Below are 12,422 nucleotides of genomic sequence, written 5' to 3' on the forward strand. Positions count from 1 at the left end.
TGACAGAATGAGCTGAACACCAGGTAAGACTAGAGGATACTACTGACAGAATGAGCTGAACACCAGGTAAGACTAGAGGTTACTACTGACAGAATGAGCTGAACACCAGGTAAGACTACAGAGGATACTACTGACAGAATGAGCTGAACACCAGGTAAGACTAGAGGATACTACTGACAGAATGAGCTGAACACCAGGTAAGACTAGAGGTTACTACTGACAGAATGAGCTGAACACCAGGTAAGACTAGAGGATACTACAGACAGAATGAGCTGAACACCAGGTAAGACTACTGAGGACACTACAGACAGAATGAGCTGAACACCAGGTAAGACTAGAGGTTACTACTGACAGAATGAGCTGAACACCAGGTAAGACTACAGAGGACACTACTGACAGAATGAGCTGAACACCAGGTAAGACTAGAGGATACTACTGACAGAATGAGCTGAACACCAGGTAAGACTAGAGGTTACTACTGACAGAATGAGCTGAACACCAGGTAAGACTAGAGGATACTACTGACAGAATGAGCTGAACACCAGGTAAGACTAGAGGATACTACTGACAGAATGAGCTGAACACCAGGTAAGACTAGAGGATACTACTGACAGAATGAGCTGAACACCAGGTAAGACTACAGAGGATACTACTGACAGAATGAGCTGAACACCAGGTAAGACTAGAGGTTACTACTGACAGAATGAGCTGAACACCAGGTAAGACTAGAGGATACTACTGACAGAATGAGCTGAACACCAGGTAAGACTAGAGGTTACTACTGACAGAATGAGCTGAACACCAGGTAAGACTACAGAGGATACTACTGACAGAATGAGCTGAACACCAGGTAAGACTAGAGGATACTACTGACAGAATGAGCTGAACACCAGGTAAGACTAGAGGTTACTACTGACAGAATGAGCTGAACACCAGGTAAGACTAGAGGATACTACAGACAGAATGAGCTGAACACCAGGTAAGACTACTGAGGACACTACAGACAGAATGAGCTGAACACCAGGTAAGACTAGAGGTTACTACTGACAGAATGAGCTGAACACCAGGTAAGACTACAGAGGACACTACTGACAGAATGAGCTGAACACCAGGTAAGACTAGAGGATACTACTGACAGAATGAGCTGAACACCAGGTAAGACTAGAGGTTACTACTGACAGAATGAGCTGAACACCAGGTAAGACTAGAGGATACTACTGACAGAATGAGCTGAACACCAGGTAAGACTAGAGGATACTACTGACAGAATGAGCTGAACACCAGGTAAGAGTACAGAGGATACTACTGACAGAATGAGCTGAACACCAGGTAAGACTACAGAGGTTACTACTGACAGAATGAGCTGAACACCAGGTAAGACTACGGAGGTTACTACTGACAGAATGAGCTGAACACCAGGTAAGACTAGAGGATACTACTGACAGAATGAGCTGAACACCAGGTAAGACTACAGAGGATACTACTGACAGAATGAGCTGAACACCAGGTAAGACTAGAGGTTACTACTGACAGAATGAGCTGAACACCAGGTAAGACTACAGAGGATACTACTGACAGAATGAGCTGAACACCAGGTAAGACTAGAGGATACTACTGACAGAATGAGCTGAACACCAGGTAAGACTAGAGGTTACTACTGACAGAATGAGCTGAACACCAGGTAAGACTAGAGGATACTACTGACAGAATGAGCTGAACACCAGGTAAGACTATGGAGGTTACTACTGACAGAATGAGCTGAACACCAGGTAAGACTAGAGGTTACTACTGACAGAATGAGCTGAACACCAGGTAAGACTACGGAGGATACTACTGACAGAATGAGCTGAACACCAGGTAAGACTAGAGGTTACTACTGACAGAATGAGCTGAACACCAGGTAAGACTAGAGGTTACTACTGACAGAATGAGCTGAACACCAGGTAAGACTACAGAGGATACTACTGACAGAATGAGCTGAACACCAGGTAAGACTAGAGGATACTACTGACAGAATGAGCTGAACACCAGGTAAGACTAGAGGATACTACTGACAGAATGAGCTGAACACCAGGTAAGACTAGAGGTTACTACTGACAGAATGAGCTGAACACCAGGTAAGACTAGAGGATACTACTGACAGAATGCGCTGAACACTAGGTAAGACTAGAGGAAACTACTGACAGAATGAGCTGAACACCAGGTAAGACTACGGAGGATACTACTGACAGAATGAGCTGAACACCAGGTAAGACTACAGAGGATACTACTGACAGAATGAGCTGAACACCAGGTAAGACTACAGAGGATACTACTGACAGAATGAGCTGAACACCAGGTAAGACAGGAGGATACTACTGACAGATTGAGCTGAACACCAGGTAAGACTACAGAGGATACTACTGACAGAATGAGCTGAACACCAGGTAAGACTAGAGGTTACTACTGACAGATTGAGCTGAACACCAGGTAAGACTAGAGGATACTACTGACAGAATGAGCTTAACACCAGGTAAGACTAGAGGATACTACTGACAGAATGAGCTGAACACCAGGTAAGACTAGAGGATACTACTGACAGAATGAGCTGAACACCAGGTAAGACTACAGAGGATACTACAGACAGAATGAGCTGAACACCAGGTAAGACTAGAGGATACTACTGACAGAATGAGCTGAACACCAGGTAAGACTAGAGGATACTACTGACAGAATGAGCTGAACACCAGGTAAGACTACAGAGGTTACTACAGACAGAATGAGCTGAACACCAGGTAAGACTAGAGGATACTACTGACAGAATGAGCTGAACACCAGGTAAGACTAGAGGTTACTACTGACAGAATGAGCTGAACGCCAGATAAGACTAGAGGATACTACTGACAGAATGAGTTGAACACCAGGTAAGACTACGGAGGTTACTACTGACAGAATGAGCTGAACGCCAGGTAAGACTACAGAGGATACTACTGACAGAATGAGATGAACACCAGGTAAGACTAGAGGTTACTACTGACAGAATGAGCTGAACACCAGGTAAGACTAGAGGATACTACAGACAGAATGAGCTGAACACCAGGTAAGACTAGAGGATACCACTGACAGAATGAGCTGAACACCAGGTAAGACTAGAGGATACTACAGACAGAATGAGCTGAACACCAGGTAAGACTAGAGGATACTACAGACAGAATGAGCTGAACACCAGGTAAGACTAGAGGATACTACAGACAGAATGAGCTGAACACCAGGTAAGACTAGAGGATACTACTGACAGAATGAGCTGAACACCAGGTAAGACTACGGAGGTTACTACTGACAGAATGAGCTGAACGCCAGGTAAGACTAGAGGATACTACTGACAGAATGAGCTGAACACCAGGTAAGACTAGAGGTTACTACTGACAGAATGAGCTGAACACCAGGTAAGACTAGAGGATACTACTGACAGAATGAGCTGAACACCAGGTAAGACTAGAGGATACCACTGACAGAATGAGCTGAACACTAGGTAAGACTAGAGGAAACTACTGACAGAATGAGCTGAACACCAGGTAAGACTACGGAGGATACTACTGACAGAATGAGCTGAACACCAGGTAAGACTAGAGGATACTACTGACAGAATGAGCTGAACACCAGGTAAGACTAGAGGATACTACTGACAGAATGAGCTGAACGCCAGGTAAGACTACAGAGGTTACTACTGACAGAATGAGCTGAACACCAGGTAAGACTAGAGGTTACTACTGACAGAATGCGCTGAACACCAGGTAAGACTACAGAAGATACTACTGACAGAATGAGCTGAACACCAGGTAAGACTAGAGGTTACTACTGACAGAATGAGCTGAACACCAGGTAAGACTACAGAGGATACTACTGACAGAATGAGCTGAACACCAGGTAAGACTAGAGGATACTACTGACAGAATGAGCTGAACACCAGGTAAGACTACGGAGGATACTACTGACAGAATGAGCTGAACACCAGGTAAGACTAGAGGATACTACTGACAGAATGAGTTGAACACCAGGTAAGACTAGAGGATACTACTGACAGAATGGGCTGAACACCAGGTAAGACTACAGAGGATACTACTGACAGAATGAGCTGAACACCAGGTAAGACTAGAGGATACTACTGACAGAATGAGCTGAACACCAGGTAAGACTAGAGGATACTACTGACAGAATGAGCTGAACACCAGGTAAGACTATGGAGGTTACTACTGACAGAATGAGCTGAACACCAGGTAAGACTATGGAGGTTACTACTGACAGAAGGAGCTGAACGCCAGGTAAGACTAGAGGATACTACTGACAGAATGAGCTGAACACCAGGTAAGACTAGAGGATACTACAGACAGAATGAGCTGAACACCAGGTAAGACTACAGAGGATACTACTGACAGAATGAGCTGAACACCAGGTAAGACTACAGAGGATACTACAGACAGAATGAGCTGAACACCAGGTAAGACTACAGAGGATACTACAGACAGAATGAGCTGAACACCAGGTAAGACTAGAGGATACTACTGACAGAATGAGCTGAACACCAGGTAAGACTAGAGCAGGGGTGTCAAAGTCAAATGGACGGAGGGCCAAATAAAAAATTTAGCTACAAGCCGAGGGCCGGACTGTTCGAATGTTCATTGAAAATTTTTTAAATGACGCATATAGTCTAGTGAACCTAATTGAACCTACTGAAAACCTAACAAATATATTCCAATATGATCAGATAAATAAAGCAATATTTTCTTATGGCTCTGTCAGTAATCTTTAATTTTCAACAGACACAAAAGACAAATTTCCTTTATATAAAAATCCCCATAACATGAACATTAAATGAAAGAAACCGGTATTCAAGGCACCATCAGTAGCCTATATTTTCTATTTTAGCAAAAGTGGGCTAAATTTACTTCAAAGAAAAAACAATAATAGCAATTTTCTATCATCCACTCAACTGAAATATTTTTAAAATATAATTGGATTGAAATACAATAAAATAAAGTGCAAAAATCTATTAATCAAAAACAACACTTTGTTTAAGGAGAAGTAACATGCAGTGAAAACAAATATTAAACTTTAACTTTTAAACTTGAACTGAGTAAAAACTCTAAATATGTGATTGCACAGTAATGTTCACTTGTTTGAGGTTGAGGGTGATACTTGGTGGTGTCCCATCTTTTCCACAAGTTCATCAATGTTCGGGGTAAGGCTCTGAGCTGAGGAAATCCTCAGAATTGAGTGGAGGTGTTCAGCAGTAAGTCGACTTCTGTGTGATGTTTTGTTCAGGTTCATCAAAGAAAAAAGTTGTTCACACAGGTATGTGCTGCCAAACATAGACAACGTTTGAGCAGCCTGGATGCGCAGCTGGGGCATTGTGTCGGGGAGGAAACGGGCGAACTCCGCAGCACCCACTGCCGCATATTTTGCCCTCAGTGCATCATTGCATTGGAGGTCAATCAACTCCATTTGGAGGTTTGGTGGTGAGCTTTCCACGTCAACAGCAAATGGGTTACCGAGCAGTTCCAACCTGCTTTTTTGTGCTTCAAAGTCAGCAAATCGGCGTCGAAAGTCAGCGGCAAGCATACCTATTTTATCAGCCAACTGTGCGCTCGGGAACGCACTGGTAGAGAGCTTTCTTTCATGGTCTGGCAGCTGGGAAAGTGGCTCAAATTTTCTTTCCGCATCTGCGTCTCCCACAGAGTCAGTTTGGTTTTAAATGCCTTCACTGTACTGTACATATCAGAGATGACATGATCCCGACCCTGCAGCTGCAAGTTCATTGCATTCAGATGACTCGTAATGTCACACAGAAAAGCCATTTCACACAGAAACATTTCGTCTCGGAGTTGTGTTGTGTCTTTCCTTTGCTGTCCAAGAACAGACAAATCTCCTCACGAAGCTCGAAACATCTTTGAAGCACCTTTCCCTGGCTTAGCCATCGCACCTCTGTGTGATAAGGCAAATCACCATGCTCCGTTTCTAACTCCGTCAGAAATGCCTTGAACTGGCGGTGATTCAAACCTTTGGCTCTGATAAAGTTAACTGTGCGCGTGATGATGCTCATTACATGCTCCATTTTCAAGGCTTTACCGCACAACGCTTCCTGGTGTATGATACAATGATAAGCTGTCAGCTCACCTGTCGCGTTTTCCTCTTGCATCTTTTCCCGTATCTTCGCCACCAGTCCGCTCCTGTGTCCACACATCGCAGGTGCTCCGTCGGTTGTCAAACCCACGAGTTTTTCCCAAGGCAGCTCCATCTCATTTACACATCTTGACACCTCTTCATACAAATCATGCCCCGTAGTTGTGCCATGCATAGGACGTAAAGCCAAAACTCCTCTGTCACGCTTAGGCTGGAGTCCACTCCGCGGATGAAAATTGACAACTGGGCAATGTCAGAAATGTCGGTGCTCTCATCCACAGCCAAGGAATATGCAATGAAATCTTTTCCTTTTTCACAAGCTGCTCTTTTAGATTGATGGACAACTGGTCTACTCTCTCGGCAATGGTGTTTCTGCTCAGACTCACATTTAAAAAGAGTTGCCTTTTTTCTGGGCAAACTTCGCCACAAACTTTAATCATGCAGTTTTTGATGAAATCCCCTCCGTAAATGGCCGGGCTGATTTAGCGATCTCTTCTGCCAAAATAAAACTGGCCTTGACAGCAGCCTGGCCTTGTGATTTGGCTTTTTTGAACAGAGCCTGTCGAGATTTGAGGCCTCGTTTTAATTCCTCTGCCTTTTGTAGCCTTTGTTCCATGTCCATATTCTTGTTTTTGTCCGGGTGTTTCGTTTCATAATGTCGTCTCAGATTATACTCTTTCAGTACCGCCACACTTTCTCCACACAGAAGACACACAGGTTTTCCAGCTACCTCCGTGAACATATACTCCGACTCCCACCTTGTTTGAAACCCCGGTTCTCAGTGTCCACCTTCCGTTTTGCCATTTTTGATGGGTATCTGAAAGTTAATTTTACTGTGATGCTGACGACTGCTGTGCCAATAAATATTGAAATGAAGCAGCCTACTGCTCGGTGCGTCACCGTTGCATTGTGGGAAATGTAGTATTGGTGCGTGTAAAAGATCTGCGGGCTGCCGGCTTGCTGCGGTCTGCGGGCCGGTTCTAATAATAAATCAAGATCATCCCAGGGGCCGTAAAAAACCTTCTCGCGGGCCGGATGTGGCCCGCGGGCCTTGACTCTGACATATGTGGACTAGAGGATACTACAGACAGAATGAGCTGAACACCAGGTAAGACTATGGAGGTTACTACTGACAGAATGAGCTGAACACCAGGTAAGACTACAGAGGTTACTACTGACAGAATGAGCTGAACGCCAGGTAAGACTAGAGGATACTACTGACAGAATGAGCTGAACACCAGGTAAGACTAGAGGATACTACAGACAGAATGAGCTGAACACCAGGTAAGACTAGAGGATACTACTGACAGAATGAGCTGAACACCAGGTAAGACTAGAGGATACCACAGACAGAATGAGCTGAACACCAGGTAAGACTAGAGGATACTACTGACAGAATGAGCTGAACGCCAGGTAAGACTACAGAGGATACCACTGACAGAATGAGCTGAACACCAGGTAAGACTAGAGGATACTACTGACAGAATGAGCTGAACACCAGGTAAGACTAGAGGATACTACTGACAGAATGAGCTGAACACCAGGTAAGACTAGAGGATACTACTGACAGAATGAGCTGAACACCAGGTAAGACTAGAGGATACCACTGACAGAATGAGCTGAACACTAGGTAAGACTAGAGGAAACTACTGACAGAATGAGCTGAACACCAGGTAAGACTACGGAGGATACTACTGACAGAATGAGCTGAACACCAGGTAAGACTAGAGGATACTACTGACAGAATGAGCTGAACACCAGGTAAGACGAGAGGATACTACTGACAGAATGCGCTGAACACCAGGTAAGACTACAGAAGATACTACTGACAGAATGAGCTGAACACCAGGTAAGACTAGAGGTTACTACTGACAGAATGAGCTGAACACCAGGTAAGACTACAGAGGATACTACTGACAGAATGAGCTGAACACCAGGTAAGACTACGGAGGATACTACTGACAGAATGAGCTGAACACCAGGTAAGACTAGAGGATACTACTGACAGAATGAGCTGAACACCAGGTAAGACTACAGAGGTTACTACTGACAGAATGAGCTGAACACCAGGTAAGACTACGGAGGTTACTACTGACAGAATGAGCTGAACACCAGGTAAGACTAGAGGTTACTACTGACAGAATGAGCTGAACACCAGGTAAGACTAGAGGATACTACTGACAGAATGAGCTGAACACCAGGTAAGACTAGAGGATACTACTGACAGAATGAGCTGAACACCAGGTAAGACTAGAGGATACTACTGACAGAATGAGCTGAACACCAGGTAAGACTACGGAGGTTACTACTGACAGAATGAGCTGAACACCAGGTAAGACTATGGAGGTTACTACTGACAGAATGAGCTGAACACCAGGTAAGACTATGGAGGTTACTACTGACAGAATGAGCTGAACACCAGGTAAGACTAGAGGATACTACTGACAGAATGAGCTGAACACCAGGTAAGACTATGGAGGTTACTACTGACAGAATGAGCTGAACACCAGGTAAGACTAGAGGTTACTACTGACAGAAGGAGCTGAACGCCAGGTAAGACTAGAGGATACTACTGACAGAATGAGCTGAACACCAGGTAAGACTATGGAGGTTACTACTGACAGAATGAGCTGAACACCAGGTAAGACTAGAGGTTACTACTGACAGAATGAGCTGAACGCCAGGTAAGACTAGAGGATACTACTGACAGAATGAGCTGAACACCAGTTAAGACTAGAGGATACTACAGACAGAATGAGCTGAACGCCAGGTAAGACTAGAGGATACTACTGACAGAATGAGCTGAACACCAGGTAAGACTAGAGGATACTACTGACAGAATGAGCTGAACACCAGGTAAGACTACAGAGGTTACTACTGACAGAATGAGCTGAACGCCAGGTAAGACTAGAGGATACTACTGACAGAATGAGCTGAACACCAGGTAAGACTAGAGGATACTACTGACAGAATGAGCTGAACACCAGGTAAGACTACAGAGGTTACTACTGACAGAATGACCTGAACACCAGGTAAGACTAGAGGATACTACTGACAGAATGAGCTGAACACCAGGTAAGACTAGAGGATACTACTGACAGAATGAGCTGAACACCAGGTAAGACTAGAGGATACTACAGACAGAATGAGCTGAACACCAGATAAGACTAGAGGTTACTACAGACAGAATGAGCTGAACACCAGGTAAGACTACAGAGGTTACTACTGACAGAATGAGCTGAACACCAGGTAAGACTAGAGGATACTACTGACAGAATGAGCTGAACGCCAGGTAAGACTAGAGGATACTACTGACAGAATGAGCTGAACACCAGGTAAGACTAGAGGATACTACTGACAGAATGAGCTGAACACCAGGTAAGACTACGGCAGTACACGTTGATGACCAAGAGAAGAGACTATGACTAATGAATATACCTTCAACGTTTTGGTTGGTTTAATAGTGATATCAAGTTAGTGAAGTAGAAACACTGGTGGAGAATTCAGATTTGCTACAGTACCTTAAAGGTGGAAAGTCCGTAGAGCCGCGTGGTGTGCACGGTCTCAGGTGAGACGTTGGTGATGTTGGTGATGAAGTCCTCCAGGTATTTGCAGGCCTGCTCCAGGTGGGTTGTGTTAATGATGATCTGAACCAACTGTAACACAAAGAGAGACGGAAATGGGACCAAGTGGGTCAACTGGAAAATATATCAACAACCTTACACTTTTCTTAAATTATTCCTTAAATTAAAATTATTCCTTAAATTATTCCTTTTCAAATAAGATAAAATAGAAAACAAAATATTTTGTTCACCACACCTTGCAGAACCAGTTTTTTGTGTTGTTTTTTTTAGTAAACTCAGGTTTACAATTATTAGCACCCCTGAGCTAGTACTTGGTGGCCTTCGGCCAAGATAACTGACAACAAGCTTCCTTTAGCCATCAATGAGCTGCACCTTTCTACCGACCATTCGTCCCTCAGCAACAAACTGCTCTAATTCTCAATGATTCAGGCGGTGCCCTCCACCAACTGCTCTAATTCTCAATGATTCAGGCGGTGCCCTCCACCAACTGCTCTAATTCTCAATGATTCAGGTGGTGCCCTCCACCAACTGCTCTAATTCTCAATGTTTCAGGCGGTGCCCTCCACCAACTGCTCTAATTCTCAATGTTTCAGGTGGTGCCCTCCACCAACTGCTCTAATTCTCAATGATTCAGGCGGTGCCCTCCACCAACTGCTCTAATTCTCAATGTTTCAGGCGGTGCCCTCCACCAACTGCTCTAATTCTCAATGTTTCAGGCGGTGCCCTCCACCAACTGCTCTAATTCTCAATGTTTCAGGCGGTGCCCTCCACCAACTGCTCTAATTCTCAATGTTTCAGGTGGTGTCCTCCACCAACTGCTCTAATTCTCAATGTTTCAGGCGGTGCCCTCGACCAACTGCTCTAATTCTCAATGTTTCAGGTGGTGCCCTGCACCAACTGCTCTAATTCTCAATGTTTCAGGCGGTGCCCTCCACCAACTGCTCTAATTCTCAATGTTTCAGGTGGTGCCCTCCACCAACTGCTCTAATTCTCAATGTTTCAGGCGGTGCCCTCCACCAACTGCTCTAATTCTCAATGATTCAGGCGGTGCCCTCCACCAACTGCTCTAATTCTCAATGTTTCCTCCACCAACTGCTCTAATTCTCAATGATTCAGGCGGTGCCCTCCACCAACTGCTCTAATTCTCAATGTTTCAGGCGGTGCCCTCCACCAACTGCTCTAATTCTCAATGTTTCAGGTGGTGTCCTGCACCAACTGCTCTAATTCTCAATGTTTCAGGTGGTGTCCTCCACCAACTGCTCTAATTCTCAATGTTTCAGGTGGTTCCCTCCACCAACTGCTCTAATTCTCAATGTTTCAGGTGGTGCCCTCCACCAACTGCTCTAATTCTCAATGTTTCAGGTGGTGCCCTCCACCAACTGCTCGAATTCTCAATGTTTCCTCCACCAACTGCTGTTGTCAGATCTCGCCATACGTTTTGGATGTGATTCAGATCTGGACTCTTCTCTGGCCACTCCAGAGCAGTCCAGCATTTCTTCTTAACCATTCCTGGGTGGTTGAGTGGCCAGACGAAAGCTACTCCTCAGTAAAAAGATTCTATGGTCTGGAGGAAACCTGGCACCATCCCTACGGTGAAGAATGGTGGTGGCAGCATTATGCTGTGTGGATGTTTTTCAGGGGCAGGGACTGGGAGACTAGTCAGGATCGAGGGAAAGATGAACGGAGAAAAGTACAGAGATCCTTGATGAAAACCTGCTCCAGAGCACTCAGGACCTCCGACTGGGGCGAAGGTTCACCTTCCAATGGGACAACGATCCTAAGCACACAGCCAAGACAACACAGGAGTCTCTGAATGTCCTTGAGTGGCCCAGCCAGAGCCTGGATTTGAACCCGATCAAAAAGCTTGAATTCCGGGATTCTATGGAGAGAATCCCTGAAAGCAGCTGTGCAGAGACGCTCCCCATCCAACCTGACAGGATCTGCACAGAACAATGGGAGAAACTCCCTAAATACAGGTGTGATATCATTTTTTTTACCCATTTGCAAACGTTTCTAAAAAGCTGTTTTTGCTGTGTCATTGTGGTATTGTGTGTAGATTGATGAGGGGAAAAAAACTACTTAAAGCAATTTTAGAATAAGGCTCTAAAGTAGCAAAATGTGGACAAATTCAAAGGGTCTGAATTCTTTCCGAATGCACTGCATCTACACCCGCCGGCCAGTTTATTAGGTGACAGTGTTCCACATGGCCGTCTATATAATGCAGACAGACAGGCATCCAGGAATTCTGTCACTGTTAGATTAAACGTTAGCAAACGGGCAAAACTTGTGACCTTTGAGCGCTGTACGATGTTCGGTGCCGGATCCAGTATCTCAGAAACGCCCTCCTGGGCTTTTCACACACACAGTGTCAAGGGTTTCCTTGATTTGGTTTGTGCGACAAACAAAAAACATCCAGTCAGCAGAAATCCTGTGGTGGAGAGATGTGGAAGCAGAATGATTCGTGCCAGCGAACAGGTGAGCCACAAACAGACAAATAACGGTGCAGTATAAAAGTGGTGTGCAGAACGGGATCTCGGAAAGCATATCGGTCCTTTTCACTGCTATTGCAGCAGACGACCGGGTTCCTGTCAGCTAAAAACAAGAAGGAGTGACTCCAATAGAAACGCGTTCACCAACTGAGGAGGAGAGGAGAGGGGTAAGACACATCCTGGTTCCTGT

At 44.9% G+C, this 12,422-nt stretch overlaps 1 protein-coding gene across 6 annotated transcripts in view; it reads right to left on the minus strand.

Moving 5' to 3' along the window:
* Positions 1-12,422, minus strand: part of LOC135530874 (exocyst complex component 6-like) — a 130,957-nt gene that overhangs the window by 47,339 nt on the left and 71,196 nt on the right. For all 6 annotated transcript variants that reach the window (XM_064959044.1, XM_064959046.1, XM_064959041.1 and 3 more), the window contains one exon: positions 9,681-9,815. In XM_064959044.1, the coding sequence (XP_064815116.1) occupies positions 9,681-9,815 (135 nt within the window). The remainder of the gene's footprint in view (positions 1-9,680; positions 9,816-12,422) is intronic.

The sequence above is a fragment of the Oncorhynchus masou genome, unplaced genomic scaffold (genome assembly GCF_036934945.1).
Source record: "Oncorhynchus masou masou isolate Uvic2021 unplaced genomic scaffold, UVic_Omas_1.1 unplaced_scaffold_1447, whole genome shotgun sequence".
In the NCBI taxonomy this organism is placed as follows: Eukaryota; Metazoa; Chordata; class Actinopteri; order Salmoniformes; family Salmonidae; genus Oncorhynchus; species Oncorhynchus masou.